The sequence below is a fragment of the Melanostigma gelatinosum genome (genome assembly GCF_949748355.1).
Source record: "Melanostigma gelatinosum genome assembly, chromosome: 4".
NCBI classification, from domain to species: Eukaryota; Metazoa; Chordata; class Actinopteri; order Perciformes; family Zoarcidae; genus Melanostigma; species Melanostigma gelatinosum.
In genome coordinates, this window is record NC_136637.1 from 25,903,113 (window position 1) to 25,923,441 (window position 20,329).

Genomic DNA, 20,329 nt, shown 5'->3' on the forward strand with positions numbered 1-20,329 from the left:
ATGACTCAGCTGCATCACCTGGCTGCGAGTACGCAATGCCCACTGACCGAGCCGGCTAACAATGCAGGTAAGTTGTGTGCGTTATGTCAAAGCTATTACTATGAGCAGCTATGCCAGCAGGATTCATTAAAAGTAAAATGGACTATTTTATTGTCGACAAATGTGTTCTGATGACTTAGCAACAGGTACAATGTAGCGTGCTGATTTTTCTCCATGTTACTCGTCGCAGGTTTGATTCAGATGGATCGGAGCAGCCTCGGGTCTCTCTCACCAGGATTGCTCATCCAGCTTCCAGAAGAGATTCAGACAGAAGAGTTGGTGCATTTCTAAGTATTTCATCATATGGGGGGAAAACAAAACAAGCCTCACCTCAGTAACATATTCTTTATTCAGTCAAGAGGTTAATCGAAGATGGGTACAGTTTGTAGAGGTGCTGTCTTTAGATCCGTATCAGTGGTTTATGCCTTTTGGCTGTGGTTTATAGTAAAGAAGTGTAAATGAGTAACAAGACGGTGTCTTAGAGAGGCACACGAGCAGCCATTTCACTCTGTTGTCTCCTTCGTGTAGCAAAACCCACGTCTACAAAGGTCCCCTCTGCATCATGGCCAAGGAAAGCCTTGAATCTGGTACGTCTCTTTTGATCTCCATTTTCCTTTCTCCTCCACCTGATGCTCTCGGTCTCTTTTTCTCACCGTGTTTACTGACAAGCATTCAGAGGCGAGCGTAGTTCAACGTAGTCTTTGATTTGAAATGAAACGTACGGCAACTTTCATATCCATTCACACAAACTCAGTCAGTGTCATATACAGGCGGCAGCCGGTATGCGATCTTTAATGTAGATTGAACTATTCTCCTATTGGGGATCACGTTTCTTCAACAGATGCTATTAGTCGTTTTTTGCCTTCTTGAGGCAACGCAAGACTCCCTTTGAGATCCACATTAGCCCACCACATACACTTGCATATTAATACACATTCACAGAAGCACGCATACACACTTCTGTCCCATCTGTTGTCTGCAGATGTAAAATGATACATGAAATTGTTGTTTGTGAGTGGGTTCTGAGAGCTAATAGTCGGCCTTCCATGTGTCTGACAGGCCTTACATGGGAGGTGAGGGCGAACAGCCGACACTACCACAAGCAGAAGAAATCCTTCCTGTGCTTTCGCTGGGGGAGATACGCGGTGAGTCACTCACTCATGCGCCTCTTTACCGCCACAGGGTAATCGAACACCTGTTGGCATGCTGATGCACAGAGGAACAGGTTAATGTGCTAACACTGTTTCCCTCGTGCTTCTCCCTCGGTTGGTGTTCGTGTCGGTTGCCAGGACAATGTGATCCGCAGCTACAAGTACTCCCCCCTGACTTTCCTGCCACTGACACTGTTTGAACAGTTTCAGCGAGTGGCAAATCTCTACTTCCTCCTCATGATGGTGTTGCAGGTCAGATGAAGTCTCTGCTGCTGTCTCTCATGCTTTGACTCGAGACAATCTTTTTTTTAAATGCGCAGACAGCCTGAAGTCATGGAAATGCTGCTGGTATGTTCCTTACACTGTGATCTACGTATGCAGGTCATGAGCGATTTGTGACGGGCCTCATGCTGCAACATTACCTTTTATATTTTCTCTTAATTGTCTGTTGAGAGAAAAAACAAGTAAACTCCAGATGCACCAAATGTTCTTCGGCTTGTACCCAGGTGTGCTGAACGATGAATCCCACTTGATCACCAATTAGAGGCATGTGGCCTGTTGTGTATTAGCATATGCAACGCCCCAAAACACCATATAAGAAAAGGTGTTTCATCCACGAAATATCATCCAAGGGTGTTTTATATTTGTAATTGGAATCAATGGACCAATCGTATTTCCTTAACCCATATTTAATAATGAATGTGTTGTTGTTGTTTTTCAATGTAATGTAACATTTTAAATGTAGGTTTCCTTTGCATTGGACAGAAATGTGTGGACTGTGAAAACAAGATGTTTTTTTCTTACCTCGGTAATAGTTTTCTCGGCCACTTGTAGAATTTTTTTGTTGTCGAAGAAAAGCGCAAAAATAAGAAAACATGAGTGAATCCCAGAAATCAATGGGTGCTAAAAACAAATCGTGGATACTCACAAAACTATGAGGAAATTCTTTTTTCATTCACCTCAACTAAAAAGTTCTTCAACAGGATGTCATCTTATTTATTCCCTTAATCAGGACATCATGAGTTCCATTAGTGCAGTTTGACAAAATCCTCTTTACTCAAAGTCCACTTACTATCTGTTTCCTAATTTGTTTTTGGGTTTAATGTCACTTTGTGTGTGCGTATAGTTTATACAGTATGTGTGGCTTTGTTTCCGTGTGTGTGTGTGTGTGTATATTCGTGCTTGCGTGTGGTTTCCAGTGTGTCCCTGTCATCTCAGCCATTCCCTGGTACATCACCATCATCCCGCTGGCCCTCGTACTCTCTGTGAGAGGGATAAAAGACCTTGCCGACGACATGGTGAGACCGCCAGTCACTCCGCAGTGCCCCCCTCCCCTCCCTCTCTCACCCTGGTGGAGTCTGGGAGGGGAAACATCCCCCTCAGCGACGAATCCACCCGTTCACACACAAATGCATGATCTTAAACACGAATGTACGACCGGCCTCGCGCATGCATTTATGCACCTGGCACTTAAGAATGTGTGCACTCTTCTCCCTCCTTCATTGTCCGCATTGACTCCTTGTCCTCTCCTCATTGACAAAACCAGTCATCCCAGTAGCATTCATTTTCTCTCCTATCATTAAAGCTTTTCCTTTTAAATGCAGGCGTGATGTTTAGCATGGAGAATTCTCTGGTTAAGTGCATCACTGAGTTACGGTCGTTAACAGCTCTGGGTGAAACGCTTGCTTGACCCCTCTCTATTGACTAATCATTTAGTGGAGGGTGTAAATCTCCCGGCTGGTGTCACTGTAGAGCCCCGTAATGGCGGTTCTCTTTTCTCCTGTTCAACCTTCCACGGCCACCCTCACTCCCTCTCGAGCGCTCCCCCGTCCATCACTCTTTTCCTCCATCCTTCACGCTCCTCAGTCTTATCTCCGTCTCTTCTCTCATTCTCTTTTTGTTTCTCTCTCCATCTGTGGTTCAGGCGAGGAGACGCAGTGACGCTGAGGTTAACTCCCGACCCTGTGACGTACTCATCTCCCAGAGGTGAGGACAGAGACGGTTTGTTATTCTCTCAGGACTTCCAGTTTGAAACGGCCCTGTAACGAAGCTCTAATGAAGTGTGAATGAGTGAAACCCTAAATGGTCCCTTTGTGCATTAGAGCAGGTCAAAAACATTTTCCACAACGATTGGAAGACACGAACTTTGACCAACCTCTTGATGACATCTTCTCCTGTCTTCAGAGATACGTTGGCCTCGGTCTGTTTTCTGAGACTGTTACACTCCTGATGATAAGCTTCACCTTGTGAACTAAGAGACGATGTAAAAACATCATTTGTTCACTCGACCTCAAGTGCAGTAACTGCATGAGAACTGCAATAAAGACCATTGCTTTTTAGCACCAGCAGATATCATTTCAGTTCAAGGCATTGACATGTTTTGCTGTAAAGTACGAGTACAGTCACATATATTAAGAATACACAATAATATCGGCACGTCAAACGAAGCAGGTGTAAAAGCAAATATGTCTGCGATACGGAGGTACATTGTTTTGCAACTTGTGAAATCGGTCAAATCTGCCCCAGTTGTGCCTGTTGTCTCAGTGGCCGCATCATCCAAGCCTGTTAAAGTGGGATGCATTTTTCAGTTTTGTTTAAAATGTGTGAATATCAAAGAAAATCCAATATTGTGCATTCCTAAAAAAAAGGGATTGCTGAACTTGTAATGTTTTAATATATAAGCCAGATGAGAATTCATTATATTAGTTGTTGTTATAGTTGGCATGTCAGATTAGTTTCTGTGTTTAAAGTAAATCGTTTTTCGGTTTGGATTTTCTTTATATTTGTGTCTTTAATATGAAATCTAGGAAAACATGACTTCTGCTCTATGAAAACCAAGTTGTTATGTGTGTATGCATGTATGCATGCATGTGTGTATGCATGCATGTGTGTATGCATGTATGCATGCATGTATGCATGCATGTGTGTATGCATGTATGCATGCATGTATGCATGTCTGCATGCATGCATGCATGCATGCATGTATGCATGTCTGCATGCATGTATGCATGCATGCATGCATGCATAATTGCATATTTAAGAGACCAGCAAATTTGATAAAATTTCATCATATGAAAGCCGTTGATAATTTTTTCCCCCCATTTGCTCGCCCCTCGTCTTTCCATTGTCTCAGTTTCAACAAAGGACAGTGGAGGGATCTGCATGTGGCAGATGTGCTGCGGATCCACAAAGACCAAGTCATCCCTGTGAGATTTTCAATTTATAAAACACAGAAATGAACAGCAATATAGAAAACAAAGTGTCTGAGGAATAGTTGTTGCTTGAAGAGGACACGACTGCATGAATTGCTTGTTAAACTACTCGTACAACCTGAAACGCACATGAATCCGCAGAGCAGCCTGCAGCTGCTAAACGTTCAGTAGCTCTATTTTCTTATTTGACTGTTTTCTCTATTTCCTCCCAGGCTGACCTTCTCCTCCTGTGTAGTTCAGAACCTCATAGTCTGTGTTATGTGGAGACAGCCGACATCGACGGGTAGGAAAATAATCTGTTCTCTCCATCTACCTCAAATTCAGCATTTAATTCATCATATATCATGGATGCACTGCATGGTGATTGTACTAGTAGTAGCATTATATTAAAACAAGTCAAAACAATTAAGTTCTGCAACATAAAAAACCATAGTATTAAAAAAAGTACAGTGTAAAAATATATAATTTCTAGACTTTATATTGATTTTCGATGCCCAAGATCATCAGGCTGCTGTTCTGTTGCCATGGGGACAACCAGAACGTGGTCACTTCTAAAGGTCTAAAATCATTTATACGCTCTGGGAGAGCACTTCAGAGGCTTCTTGGTGGCTTAAAGAAGTGTCTGCGATACATAGGAGTCTGAGAAACAGCGTGGGATCAGTGAAAGAGCGGTATCCGTTTGCACAGCATGAGACTCTTTGTTACCAGTTAGAACCAGTTTGAGAGGTATACGTGCCTTGTGGTTTATTGCAAAGTAAATACCTTTTTAATGAGTCGATATAATTACATTCATTCCGTCCAGACTTCTAAACAGCAGACGTGTGACTCAAGTCATTTGGTCCAAGTCTCGAGCAAGTCACTTTTTCTGAGGCCAGTCGAGTCCCTTTCCCCTCCCCCAAGATACTGCAGTATTCGGTATCGGTACCTGCCTAATCATGATATTATTGGCAAATATAACTTAACTCGTTCAGAACTCTTTACATCCTTTGTTTAATGAATTTGATCAACAACTTCAACAGATCATTTATTTCATCCTCTGTCATCTTACAAAACTAATTTCTTTTTTTTTTCATAAAACGCAAAGGAAGCGTTTAAACGTACGTATGTGTGAAGCCGGAGACAAGTTCCCACACGAGTGGACAACGGAGATGTCCATAAAAGATGTCTTTTCTTCCGACAGAGAGACTAATCTCAAGTTCCGGCAGGCGCTCAGTGCCACACACGATGAGCTGACCTCTCACCCCTCAGAGGAGACGCTTGCTGCCTTTGATGGTGAATAAATGTTTTTCTAATTAAGAATGCAAATTCAGATGTGTTTTAAAATGGAGCAAAAGCAAACGAGTAAACCCTTTTCACAGAACTGCATTACTTGGCCGAAGTAAGAGCAAATGTAACCGTTCACTTTACAGGTGTCGTGCTTTGCGAGGAGCCCAACAATCGCCTGTACACCTTCAGGGGCCAGCTGCACTGGCGAGGAGAGTATTTTCTGCTGGAAAATGAGCACATCCTCCTGAGGGGAACAGTCCTACGCAACACCGAGTTTGCCTACGGCTTGGCCATATACACTGGTACATGTAGCAGGATTTATTCACCGCCGAGGAGGGGGATTTCTGTCGCATTTCTATGCCTGAGAGATGTTAGTGAGCGGATAGACGCCACCGTTTTTGTTCAGAAAATGGGTGCTAGCTACCGTCAAACTGGTCTGTTGAGTCTAAATATGACACTGAGGCAAGCAAGGTGAAGAGAAGCTCTTGTATTTTGCCCATTAGAGGTGTATGATAACCGAGATAAAAATGTTTTTGTGTCCGTGCCACCTATCCTCATTTCACCTTCTACTGTGGCCTCCGCTTGTTTCAATGACACATTTTATTATGGGCAATACATTATACTGCTAATTATGGACAGTACTTAACTCTTGCAGCTGTGTCTTAAATGTGGGTCTGTTAATGTCTGGCAGATTACAGGCTCCTGTCTTTTTAAGTGATCATTGATCGGAGATTACTGGACCAGGCGGAGGTGTCATGGATCTCGCTGTTATGACCCTTTTCCGTTCTGGTGAAGCAGATCAATAGATCAAATTCTTCCAGAGATGGGTTTCATACCATTCATCAGAGACTGTTTATTGGTGTGACCCGGGTTCAGCCTGATTATAACTCTTAACCCCCCTCACACACGGTTGACACGGCCTACTTTAGATTATGCACGATCAAGGTTGATGTTGTTGCAGTAAGATGAAGTCGGAGTCAGTTTCTGCCCTTGAACAGTTTGAAGATATGGCAAATTGAGTTCTCACTCCTGACTCGTCAAACACCGATGCTTGGTCAGTGGCCCGCGGCGTCTGATACGGATGCCTTTTACGTACTTTTTACACACTGCAGATCCTTTAGCGTCTTCAGAGGCACCCGACTTTCGACTCACTCCAAAGTCAATCCATCCGCATCACTATGAGATGGTCAGAGCAACTGGCGCAGTATAAAGAGCGAGAAAATCGGAAAGGGTGGTTGGACGGGTCAAATAAACACAAGACTTTCACCCAGGAGACCACTGTTTTGTTGTGTTTATGAAACCAAGTCAATGTTGAGGTTATTTTACCACCGTTTTGTTGTCACGTAACTTCAGTACTTAACCAGCGCCGCGGACCACGACCTTTTCCTAAACCTAGCCAAGTAGCTTTGTTGCGCAAGTCAACCTAAAACCTAAGTAAACCTACTTTATTATATGCTTATAATAAGCGGAAACTGACACGCCGTCCCTGAAAAGACTCTAGAGGGGTATGTAGGACGTCATAGTAAGTGTTGGGCCACTGACCAAGTGTCTGCACTTGAGTTGGAAGTGAGAATGTGTTGTCTCAGTATGTCTATAAAAGATTGAGACATCACTTGAACACACAATGTGATACTTTGTTAATCCCTGCAAGGGAAATTCTCTCTGACCTCTCAGCAGCCGGGTCAAGCACCCCCGGGAACTGGTAGGGATGCAGCATTTTGCTCAAGGGCACGTCAGCAGTTGCTCACTGACACAAGGGCTTGAACCTTCACCTTCTGGCCGCAGGATGGCCTCACAACTCGCCCGGGCAGGCCGCCGGAGCGATGGCATCTAATAGTTGTCTGCTCTGTGCCAGGCGCGGACACCAAGATCATGAGGAACTGCGGGAAACTGAGAGTGAAGAGGACTCGAATGGAAAGAGTTTTCAATCGAGTGGTGATTGGGGTGAGTGGGTAAAGGGCAGGTGGATGACGTGCGCGACAACTCGAGGAGTTATTCTAAACTTTGTGTGTGTCTGGATCTGTAGATCGTCCTGTGCGTGCTGCTCACAGCTCTGCTCCTTGCCATCGGCGCTGGCGTGTTTGCGAGTCGGGTCATGAGCCACACGGGGGCTCTGTCTCCGATGGTGGTTGACGGCAATCCCGTCTACACCGGGTTCCTCGTCTATTGGAGCTACATCATGCTGCTCAGCCCGGCCATGCCCATTGCTCTCTACATCTCGTTAGTTCCACCTACAGCACTGCACTCATTTGAGGGAAGAGAAGAAGTCTGAAATACACCTGTGTTTGTGTGTATACCGTCTACCTGTGTACGTGTCCTCCATGTCTGTGTGTCCACAGGTTTGAGGTGATCCACTCGGTCCACAGCCTGTTTATCGGCTGGGATATGGAGATGCAGCAGGCAGACAGACCGGCCCAAGCCAGGAATACCTCACTGAACGAGGAGCTCGGCCAAGTGGGATACCTGCTGAGTGACAAAACTGGGACACTAACACAGAACCGTCTGCTCTTCAGACAATGCTGCATAGCTGGGGAGGTCTATGGTAAAACATCAACTGAAGCCAAACCATCTATTATATATCACTCGATATTTTACGAGACATCGAATTAGATTTTAATTGTCCTTCTTAGAACAAAAGAACAACCCCATGCCAACACAAAGTACCCTAATCTGATCTCAAGCTGCACGGCTAGCTCGAAATAAATGTTCCCAACCACTCAGACATTTGAACAACCTCACTCTGACACGTCCAACAAATAACTGGGTTTTTTTTCAATTTTATCTTACACTTTTAACAGGATGCACATCGAATTATGAAGTCAACATGCTCTCAAAATGCATCTTCACAGGACCTTAAAGGGACTGTCATGTTGACTATTATATTATACAAAAATATAATTATTTTTCATCCCTATTTGTAACATGACTTTGATCATTATTTACTTTCTTACATATATATTTTTGTAACAGATTTTGATAACAACCACAGAGCCAAGTTTCGTCGCTGGCTCACAGTGCAGCAAAGATCCCTCTGAGGAGCCGGCTTCCTCAAGAGAGCGACGACGGGAAACACTTAACATGCTCGTATCCAACAGACACAACAGAGTCCGTCTACTAAATATTTAAGAAGACAAACTGTAATTGACACCTTGTCAGAATCACATCAACCATATGTCTGAGTCACTTCCTGGTTCATGTTTCTTTCTTTTTATTTTGGTTTGCATATGCTAATCATGTACTTTAACTCCATTTCGAATACCTTTTGCAAGTTATTAAACATAATAATTTCTTTGACTGACTTTCACAGGTGATGCATCAGTGACGGCAGAGGACACGGAGGTATGACGACTCTCAAATCGGCATCTTTTCACTAATTTGTCTTTGCCTCTTCTTCACATGCTTCACCCTAATTCAGAGGTATTCCCAAACCTTTCTTCATGTTCAATCTTTTCTCCACTATGTGCCTGGTTTTATTTCATGTTCAAAATAGATTCTCGAATCCTGATACAAAATCAATTCTCAGCGGGAAATTGTAAACAGTCTCTGATATTTCCCCTGAAATACCAAAATGTTAGAAGATGGAGGTTTTATCAATCCTCACATTATGATTCATAGTTTTATGTGAGAGGAGCTCTAACAAAACAAAGACGGCTATTTAATCTGGCGGCGACTCAAATATCAACAGGAAGGTGAAACGTTTAGTGAAAGAACAGGAAACGATCTCTGACACGAACATCGGAATGCTGTTTCAGTCATCCTGTACAGATGTTGTTCTTTAATTAATGAGAACATTACACAGTATGAAAGCCTGACTTTGCACAGATGTTCACGCATGTACAGGAGAACAAAACAAAACAAAAAAACAGATCTTTGGAAGCTGTGAATCGATTCAGAATCGTAGAAGATAAGAATCAAGATTGTATTCCTCCCTAGTTGCAGCACTGTATAATATCAGTGCACAGTAACATTTGGTGCATATGTTTTCCCTGTACGTGTGCAGCCCATGGACTTGAGCTGGAATCCGTACTCCTGCGGTGGGCTGTTCATGTCGGCTCCCGACCTGTTGGAGAAGCTCAGAGGACAGCAGTGTCCATTCAGCAGACAGTTCCTCAGAGCGCTGTCTCTATGCCACACCGTCATGGCAGAGTGGAAAGAAGGTTGTGTTTGTGTGAGAGTATCCACTACGTAGTGTCAGCTCTCATCCTCCATCTGAGAAAAGTGTCAAACTTCAGAAAACACTGGTTTATTCCTGATGAAATATGTGTGGGGATTCATGCTTTTTTTTTCTTCCGGAAGACAACTTGTTTACATTCACCTTGCGTGTTGGCTTCATTCCTCCAGAGGCTCCAGAGGCTCCGGTTTACCAGGCTGCGTCCCCCGATGAGGAAGCTCTTGTTGGTGCAGCCAGGGAGCTGGGCTGGGCCTTTCTCTCCAGGACAAGAGACTTTGTCCTTGTCTCCGAGCTGGGTGTCACTCGCCAATATCAGCTGTTGGCGCTGCTGGACTTTACCAGCCAGAGAAGACGCATGTCTGTACTGGGTGAGAGTAGCCCTCTTAATATACACGAACAACATATTGACAATTTCTTCTTATGTTTTATAATTGTACTTGTGCTAAGTTCTTCCACGTCAACTTCTTTTCTGAAAAATGTATCCATAGTGCGTTTGTTTTTTTTCAGTGCGGGAGCCGGAGGGTGGGTTAAAGCTGTACTGTAAAGGGGCAGACATTGTGATCCTGGAGAGACTGCAGGAGGACTCTCCATATCAGGAAAGGATCGAAAGTGCCCTGGAGGTGAACTGGAGTTTCTACTGAACAGTTACTGTCTGCTGTTATTGAGCCTACTTTTTATATGACACTCTTAGTATCTTTGGGTTTCCATTTCAGTATTAAAGAAGCATTTCGCCACTGGAAAGATAGACTTTTCAGAAAACTAGGCTTTCTATGAAAGGTGCAAATATTTTAGAAATTAAGACCACATGACCAGAGAAAACGGAGAAATAGGTTTGTGGTTTTCCCTTTTGCTCTAAAGTAGAACACTTACAACAACCAGAATGCACTGGGGTAGTTGCCGCCACTGAGTAGACGATGTGTGGTACTATTTTCAGTTATAAAACCGAACCAACTGTTTTACTGTGTCATTTTAGAAGAAGCAAAAACTGTTGCCCACTGTTGCTATTGCACTTGCTCAGACGTCCGTTTTTTGGTTGTTTTTTCTATTTTAGTTTTTTCTGGCATCCTGAAACATGGACTCCCCTGTTCACTTGTGGCCTAAAGCTTGGGTGTAACATTACTCATGGTTGTGCCTCTATCCTCACCAGCTCTCTCTCCCTCCAGATGCTGCAATTCTGCCGTACTGTGTTCTGGCTCATAGAGCACAAGTAGTCCAGAATGTCTGATTCCAATGTCAAAGTATTGAAATTGTTTAATTCCATATCTACAGGAACGTTTTCTTCTCCCATGGTTTTCTAGTGGTTGTTTTGATTTTGCATGTATTTGAACAGAAACCAAAGTATTAGACACATTTGCATTAATCCTCAGGAGGACATTAATGTTCTAAATGACATGGCAATCCATCCAGACACGACTCTTAAAACTGTAATTAGATGCACCAGATCAAAGGTCATGGCATCAGGAAAGTCATTAGGATTTATCCTCTGTGCTCTGGGAATATCTCTACCAAATTCAATCTATCCAATCGTTCTCAAGATGATCACTGAAAGCCCAACATGTCAACCTCATGCTGAAGCTAGAGGGAGGACCGCCAAAAACTATAGGGTCCTCTGGGGACAATGAAACGACCGACGTACCAACATTGCCATTCCTGGTCCCAAGCTGCTAGCATGGCTGAAACATATGTACTTAAAGACCACCTTTGTGCAGTGAAGGTGTTTCTCCTTTAATAGCAATCAGTCAAATAAAACAATTTCCAGAGTATCTTCGTCGCGATCATCTGTACTCCACGTACAATATCTTCCATCGCTGTCTGATTATCAACGCGTGTACACACTGCATTGAGCATCTGAGAGGTGAAAAGTTCTTGATCAATAGATTGAGATAGTTGAGGCACGAGCCGCAGTGTTTATCTCGTGTTTCCTTTGTCAGTTCCTCAATCTTGCCTACGAGATCACTCGGTAAATAATGTGTTAACTTCTCTTCTGTCAGTTGTTTGCCCAGGCCTGTCTGAGGACTCTGTGTGTTGCGGTTCGATCTGTTCCCGAGGCATCGTGGGAGCAGTGGAGCAAAACTCTGGACCGGTCTGCTGCCATGGCGACCGTTGACCGTGACACACTGCTGGAAAAGCTCTACGATCAGATGGAGCGAGAGCTGCAGGTCGGCTCGCCCGCAATGGGATTTTTAAATGTTTATTTTCAGTCGAAAGCTGATCATTGACACAGTCTTTTAAATCAAGCGTATTGGTTTCTGCCCTTAACTTTTCCTCAAATTAGGTTTCGTATCTGTCTAGCACAAAGTAACACATTTGAACTTTCCTTTTTCGTAGCTTATAGGGGTGACCGCGCTAGAGGATCGGCTTCAAGAGGGCGTTCCTGAGACTATTGCACTGCTTCAACAGGCTGGCCTTAAAGTATGGGTACTGACTGGGGACAAAAAAGGTATTGTGACATACTGTAGCAGGAGATGGGAGCGACGGCACTTGTCTCATGCCTACACGTCTCACTGTGGTTTCTGTCTTTTCCTGCTCGCTCGCTCTCTTCATCCTTGCAGAGACTGCGGTGAATATTGGATATTCTTGCAAGCTACTGGATCCCGAGACCAGATTACTGGAATGGCAGGAGCTGAGGTTAGCAATGATAAAATAAAAACACACACTCATGCACACACTCGCACCAGCTCATTGATCTTTGTATGTTTGCCCCTGCAGACAGATACTCCAGTCCCCAGACCCAGGGGTCAGTTTCATCAAGGCCAGACAGACAGAGCTGTGGGCTGTAGACAAGCAGTCGGCTGGACCAAAGACCGCCGTGGTCCTCACTGGACCAGAGCTGGTAAACACTGGACATACAGGCAATGGGTTACTCAAATAGTTTTCAAATGGCCAATTAGCTGCCGTGCTATAGTTCACACATGGCTCTGCATGAGGAAACACCGTGTTGTTAATGTCAGAGAATGGGATCGGACAGTGGAGATTCTAGGCTCTTGTGCTGATTTTAATTGTGTATTGGTCACAAAGTAGAATTTTTAGATCTGAAGTGTTTTCTTAAACCTGGAATACAAGTAGAATCCTCTGATAGTGATCACGCCTGTTTGGGTCAAATTGATCTCCATAAGCAGATGATTATGATAACTATTTATTTTGCTTTTGCTTTATTTCTCCTGTCAGGTAAATGTTCATGGGAGTAAAAAAAAAAATGAAGAGACCCAAAATGAGCACTTTAAGCTGACTACTTGACAGCTATAAGCGAATGTTTTAAACAACATTTGTCTGGGAATGATTCTGTCCCGAGCATTTTGATCAATATAAGCGGTTGATCACTGTAACCGTGATCACTATGAGCGGTTTCCACTGTACTTGATTTTTTTGGCCACTTGGGGAAACGAGCTGTAAACAAAACAGTCTTTAATTGATCTGGTAAACAAACAGCTGCATATGTAGACACCTAGTAGATAAATAGATTCTATATAAGGAGACACATTAGCATTATTTTGGAGTCATGTTAGCGCTGCTTTTGTCTCTACCAACTTCTGAGAAATAATAATAATAATATAACCAAAACTGAGCTGTTTTGATGCTGTTGTGCTCCAGGCAGAGTTTGACCAGAGACCAGAATGGGGGGCCTCGTTCATGAGCCTGGCAGAACAGTGTCAGTCGGTGGTATGCTGTCGTGTCACACCTGGACAGAAGGCTAACATCGTCACGTTGGTCAGAAAACACACCAGCTCTGTCATCATGTCCATCGGGGACGGTGCCAATGACGTAAATATGATCAAGAGTAAGTCAGGTTGAAGGAAAAGATGACACAGATGTGTGTTTTGTAGCTGTTAATTGTTGCCAAATCTTACTCATCAGTGTGCTAATTCAATTTGGGTACATTGTGCTTTCTGGTCATGTGTTTTTACATTTTCTTTCTCTTTTTCGATCCGTGTCTTTTCTTACTGTTTCCCAACACCAGCGGCTCACGTTGGTGTGGGGCTAGCAGGAGTGGAGGGAGGTCAGGCGGTGCAAAGCGCCGACTTTGCATTGTCCCAGTTCAGATTTCTGCAGAGGCTGCTGCTGGTCCATGGACGCTGGTCCTACCGGCGCATTTCCTTCTTCTTGCTCTTCTTCTTGTTTAAGACCTGTAGCTTTGCTCTCGTCCACATATGGTTCGGTTTCTTCAACGGCTTCAGTGCTCAGGTTAGACATACATGGATGAGAGTTAAACAGATTTTTAATACTGGTTTGTATGAGGTACTTACCCATAGTCAGTGGATGGCGGTCGACACACTCGTAGTTTGGAGAAACAGGCACGTGAGCAAAAGCAATCTATTGCTGTGGACAGCAGCAGCAAAACTTATTTTACCCACCCGAAAGAAGGATGGGTAAAAAAAAAATCATCATTTTGAGTTGCCATCTTCAGAAACGTTTTACCACTTTACCTTTCCGACGGGGAACTGAAGCCGTTTTGTATGTTCTCTTCAAAGCCACAAGACTCCATTTGAAGAAAAAAACAAAACAGCAATTTTACCTCACAGAACACAGGAGTTGCTGGTTTACCGCTGCCTCGATCGGTCGGTTTCTTTGTGTTATTGTGTGACTTTTGGTGAATCCAAACTAACCTTTTTAAAACACCAAAGTCACACAATGACACAAACAAACCAACCGATCGAGGCAACAGTAAACCAGCAACTCCGGTGTTCTGCGATGCAAAATGACTTGTTTTTGTCAAAGGACCATTGTGGCTTTGGAGGGAGCGTCGATGGAGCTTCAGTTCCCAGTCGAAAAGGACAGTCTGACGGTAAAGTAAAGTGGCGAGGTTTTGCTGCCCACTGCGGTACATTGCTTTGCTCCGGGGCTGGTTCTCCTGCTTCTCCAAACTGGACCAGCATCTACTGTAGGTGATACACTGACTATGAATAAGTGCCTCATGCAACCCCACTTCCAAAAATGTGACCTCTCCATTTGGAGTCACATAATGAACTGAAGTTAAACATGGAGAAAACATCCTGTCGTTATTCCATCATATATTTCTCTTCTGCAGTCTTTGTATGAGAATTGGTTCATCGCTCTCTACACAGTCTTCTACACATCCTTCCCAATTATGTGTGTGGCCTTCTTTGAACAGGTGAGTCAGTTGAAGAGATGGAGGTTTTTACGAAGGATATTTCATTTATTGATATTATTTGAAATATTTAAGTTCTAAGTCATAATGCTTCATGCTGCGTCTTTGTGTTTTAGGACGTGAATGCAGACAGCAGCCTGAAGTGGCCGGAGCTGTACAAGGCTGGACAGAGAGAGGAGCTCTCCAGCCCTCTCATGCTGTCTTTGTCACTCCTGTATGCTGTCTACACATCACTTGTACTCTTCTTCATCCCGTTTGGAGTCTATTACGACACGGCCTACGACTACCAGACCATGGCAGTCACTGTTGCCTTGGCAGCCACGCTCACTGCCAGCATTGAGGTCAGGATCACACTTTCAACACTTCCAATTATCATGACGGAGTTATCAGCTGTTACCACCAGTGCAGAGCGGCGGCAGTGAGATAGCCAGTGGGACACGCTCAAATGAACTAAAAGCATGTGCAGCGTCAGCAAAGCACAGGGAAGCTTGGATAACAACACACACACACACACAAAGAGATCGTCTCATTCTCTGCTCAGGTAGACATTACTCCACTATATCTTCAAATAGCAAATAGTTGTTTGCTGCTGTATTAATGCTGTGCATATGACTTTTAGCAGCTTACCATCACACTCTAAACATCATATCTTTTAGATGCACTATACTAAGAGTTGGTTGGTTAAAATAAATCAATGCAGATGTGATAAGTGAGTGCGGGAATTACATTTGTTCTTTGAAATTGGACAGTGAAATGATGGAAAATTATCATTTGTTCTTAAACTAAGCCAAATTGGTCTGTATTTAAGAGGTATTGGATAAGAGGCTACAGCACAATTTATTAACCGGAACAGTCAATACAGGAGCATGCTGGTGATGCTTGCTAACGTGATGATCAGTAAAACTAATCGGGAGGCCAGTTGGGGACTCTTTGGGGACAGAGGGTGAGGAGGAAGGCTGTTCATCCAGATGAGCCGTTCTCCTCTGATTACAGTGTTTCTGTTCGTCTTCCAGATTGTGCTGCAGACCAGATACTGGACGAAGTTCAATGCAGCAGCTGTGTTGGTCTCTGTGGTGCTTTTCTTCATCTGTACCAAGAGCACCCAAAGCGCCATTCTGTTTAAGACCTCACCCACAGACTATTTCTTTATCGGTACATTTCTGCTCATCTCAGTGCACGCCTACTTTCTGTCATTTGAGGGATGTTGCTCCTCTCTGTGGCCATTTTAACATCCATTACTGCAGAAAGCTGCTGGACTTGATTCACTTGGAGACAAATAATATCAAAACAATTGTTGAAAAAAAACATGCAGGAAGAAAATGTCAATTTTAATGATTTTTTTAATGTTGATCCGATGATCTGTCATCATCCCCGTGAACAGGTTTGATTGCTCAGTGTGTGCTTTTCATCAGGTGTGTCTGATAAGGCCTTCATCGATCCACTCGTGTGGCTCGCAGCTCTGCTCACTACTTGGACGGCTGTTTTGCCCTCACTGACCGCTCTGGCTCTCAATGTCATCCTCACCATGCATGACAAACACAAGGTGAGTAACCTGCAAGATGGCGAGACGCCACAGGCAAAACCAAAGCGTTTTTTTTAATGCACTGATCATTTTAGAGATTTAGAAAGATGTCTTCTTTCAGACATCTAAAATATTCATTTAGGTGTTGATTTTACTTTCTCCTAAATCCACTAAAAGTTTGCATCAGATGATATCTCATTTGGATATTTAAACATAACATTTCAGAATCATCTTAATGTAAGTAATGAGCTGGGGATGTCTCCTGGTGATATTTATTCGTGAAATTGTATTACCACATCACACTTTACAGGCCGTTTTCTCCTTAAGCGTTTTTTCTCAGACTTTCAGCCATAAACCTCCACTTCAGCAGCATTTACATACAGCAAACGCTCTAGTTTCATTCCTATCTCTATTCTGAAGGTTTTTACTGTGGGGTTTGTTCATATATCATTCTGATTTATACAACATTTTACTCCTAAAAACATGGAGAGAACTTTTTTTTTTATGGAGGTTGACAGTATTTTCTGATTCATGGAGGGATGGAAAGAGATATCCAATATTACATCTGTATAAAAACCTTTGTCTCTAATATGTTAACAGAATGAAACAAGAAATTTGAACCTGGTTCTACACAATGTTCCGATTTTTATTCTAGAAAATGTATATCAAAACCCCCTTAAGACAGCAAGGAAAAAAATGAATAGTTTAAAACTGGAAATGAAAACATTTAGCAGTCACTTGGATGTAAAACATGTAGTTGCCATTTCATATTATTTTTGAGTTATAAGAGGGCGGAGCTGTGTACCTTATCTGAGTTGTTTCCAATCCAACGAGTCATTGTCGTTTTAATTTCCATAAAAACAAAAGCATGAGCTGTCATGGCAACTGGTCCCTCTCACCCGTCTGTGATGTAGGTCCACAGCGCGTCCCGCCAGCCGGTGGAGCTGAGGTCAAAGTTGAGAAGGGGGACGTCTCTTCGCCGGTCCTCTTACGCCCTCTCTCAGGGGGCCGGGGCCGGGCGCCACGTCACTTCAGGGACCTGCAGCCGCAGCACCGTGCCGACGGTGGATGAGAAGGTGACTGCAAGTAACAACCCCACTGACTCACAAGTCCAGATTCACAACAATAATCATGGAACAAATATTACATAGATTGTTGCTGCGACATAGAATTTAAAAGACGATTCGTCATGCGTTTGTACTGGAAACATGTTTTTGTGGGCAGTTGTTAGTAGAGCCTGCACTCATCTTTTGTATTGCTACTTTTTCCAATAAAGTAAGTAACAAAATACAGTTTGTACTTTACATCTTGTTTATTGTCTTTACCGGTACATAGATAGTTTACCTCTACATGAACATCTCTGATCTTTCCTGTTTCACACTGTTGTGGTAAAAATCTAACTTCTATCTGTGGCGGTCTCGGGGGGGATTTCCTTTTGAAGATCAAACCAAACACAATAAACCGACAGCACATCTTTGTTTTACAATTGTTTTATTTGTTAATTTATTTCAAAACACGCAATTTTACCCATATTATCCTTCTAAGTTTTTATTTTTCTGTAACAGTTATTACTCAGATTTTTTTCCTTCACAAAAGTCTCAACGAGAGTGAAACTAAAAGTCCTCCACAGGCTCTCCGGCTTCTGCAGTGGGAGGAGGGAAAAGAGGCTTTCTGACCAGACGTAGTGAGTGGGTTTACCCCTTGTTTCTGTGTGGTTGAAGGTGTGTGTGTGGAGGAGGGGGGGGGGGGGAGACTACACCAGGGTATGTATGTGTGTTTTAAGTGCAAGAGGTGGAATGTCCACATGGCCGGTAAATCACAGGACCCGTAGAGCAGCCCAGAGAGCTCAACCGTGTCTCCTAGGTTAGGTAGCCAGATTGTCATACCTCTGATTTCATCTTTGGTTTCAGCAAACACTCTCAAAAGGCAGACTCACCCTCTCCAGCATGTGCCTGTGTCTGTCTGTCGGTCCGAGTGCAATATAAGCCACCGTCTCCAGACGACTTTGTAAACTTAGGTAAGTACAATGTAAGCATCTTTGCATTGATTGTGGCCCTTCCTTGGCGCTGGGGACAAAGACAGTCGAACATTGTAGAACAATGGAGCCATGAGCGGGGAGGATCAGCTTGCAAACATCAACATGGACTCCATTTTGATGTCAATGGCAGTTTGGGGCATTCGTGAAACGCTGTATGACATCAGTGTGGTGAAACATGGGGCGCTGTAGTGCTCTCTTCTCCCCAGCCACTCTCTACTGTACCCTGAGTGGCTGGGGTGCCTCCGGCCACTCTGGGCTCAAGGGCGTGGGGGGGGGGGGGGCTTATGGAGGTCAAAGTGTGAGCGGGAGTGTCGTAATGTTGAGGGATGGGGTAGAGGGTTGTACACTCTGACCCAGCAGCAACGATTAAGATTGGGGGGGTCAGGTGTTTGCATAGTTCTCTGTGCAAAAGCCACCAACCGGAGCCATTTTTATTCCTCGCGGCTGGTTACATCATCGTTAGATTAGCAGGAAGTCGTGGCGGGTGATGGGAAGTATGTTCTTTGCACCACAGCTCTTGTTCTCTACTCCTGCAGTGCACTACATTGTGGCAGTAGGGGGGGGAGGGGGGGGGGAGGGTGAAAAGTGACAGCAGATGAGGAGGAAGTGAATTTGAAATGTTTCGGTTTGGAGTGTTGTGTAACCGAGTGGGTTGGGAAGATGGGTGTTTTGGGAGAGTGGGGGGGGGGGCAGTTGTTTGGCATTCGGGCACTACAGCTCGTCCCAATTCAGAGAGCCTGTTTTCCCTTGATTTTGTTCTTTCGTCCTCCCTCCTCCTCCCCACTGGCCTGCCCTCTCTCTACCTTTATTTTCTTGTTTTGAAACTGATTGTCTTCTACCATCACAAAGACACTTGGTTCTGATTGATTAACAGGTAACAGAAGAGGGAGAGCACAGTGTGACTGGGGGTGTCTACACCAGTCCCATTGGCGACATTCGATCCCACAGTGAAATGACACGCACATACGCTGTTTGACAGTAAATGCTGGCGACATTCCGTGCCGGATCATCAGTTGCCAAATGGTACTGCGGTTGGTTGGTTGGTCGGTCAGTCAGTAAGGAATGGTTTCAAATTTTCGCATGACAAATATTGCAACCCATAGCAAAGGAACATAAACAGAAACAAAAAAGAAACACTTTGTCTTCCACGTAGGTACAAATGAACACACATACACGGATTGAAGGAAAGCATGTAGACAGACATACAGGTATATTCAAGGCCGCTCGGGCCTGTGTGTGTCCCTCTGATTAACTCCAAGTAAACAGCCCGTCTTTGGAAAAGCAAGACACACATTTCAGGACCCGAGTGAGGACCGCAAGCTGAGGAATGAAGATTGAATGCTATTGATTGGGAGGAGAGGAGTTTGACCTCCCCCAGCACACACTGCCCCCTACTGTCTGGATTTATATACATCAAAGAAACAGGGGGATAGGGGAAGGGTTGCAACAACACATGCACACAACCAGTGAATCCAACAGTGACGGAAATTCTAAAAACAAGGACCCCTCCAACGCCTAAAACCCAAATCCTCCCACCCTTTTTTTTTTTGTTGTTTGTTTTGAATACCAAAATATGCCCCACCCCTTCTCCACCCACTCCCACGTCTTTCCATCCTCCTCTCCCCACAAAATCACAGGTCATTCCTGTTGGTTTCTATACAGTAATACAATATCCATGCACGAAAGAAAAAAGCGCACCTTCTTTTCAATAGGAGGTGCTGGTCTTTAATATTCTAAGAACATCAGGAGTACTTGAACACACCCAGGAACCTTCAAAGTAACTGTGATATTGGGTTGTTTTTTTTCAGAGAAAAGACAAAATT

At 43.9% G+C, this 20,329-nt stretch overlaps 1 protein-coding gene across 1 annotated transcript; it reads left to right on the forward strand.

The window, feature by feature from the left end:
* Window positions 1-18,143, forward strand: atp8b3 (ATPase phospholipid transporting 8B3; the record flags this gene model as incomplete). The annotated part of the gene is made up of 30 exons (XM_079267265.1): window positions 1-67; window positions 230-314; window positions 568-626; window positions 1,099-1,184; window positions 1,329-1,442; window positions 2,390-2,488; window positions 3,115-3,176; window positions 4,324-4,396; window positions 4,615-4,685; window positions 5,583-5,674; window positions 5,812-5,970; window positions 7,524-7,612; window positions 7,695-7,888; window positions 8,008-8,210; window positions 8,976-9,007; window positions 9,669-9,825; window positions 10,010-10,207; window positions 10,347-10,459; window positions 11,831-11,998; window positions 12,168-12,279; window positions 12,392-12,467; window positions 12,549-12,672; window positions 13,431-13,617; window positions 13,798-14,021; window positions 14,866-14,949; window positions 15,063-15,287; window positions 15,960-16,098; window positions 16,359-16,489; window positions 17,383-17,544; window positions 18,117-18,143. 30 exons carry the CDS (start codon window positions 1-3, stop codon window positions 18,141-18,143), a joined length of 3,612 nt encoding a protein of 1,203 aa, XP_079123391.1.
* Window positions 18,144-20,329: the final 2,186 nt, after the last annotated feature.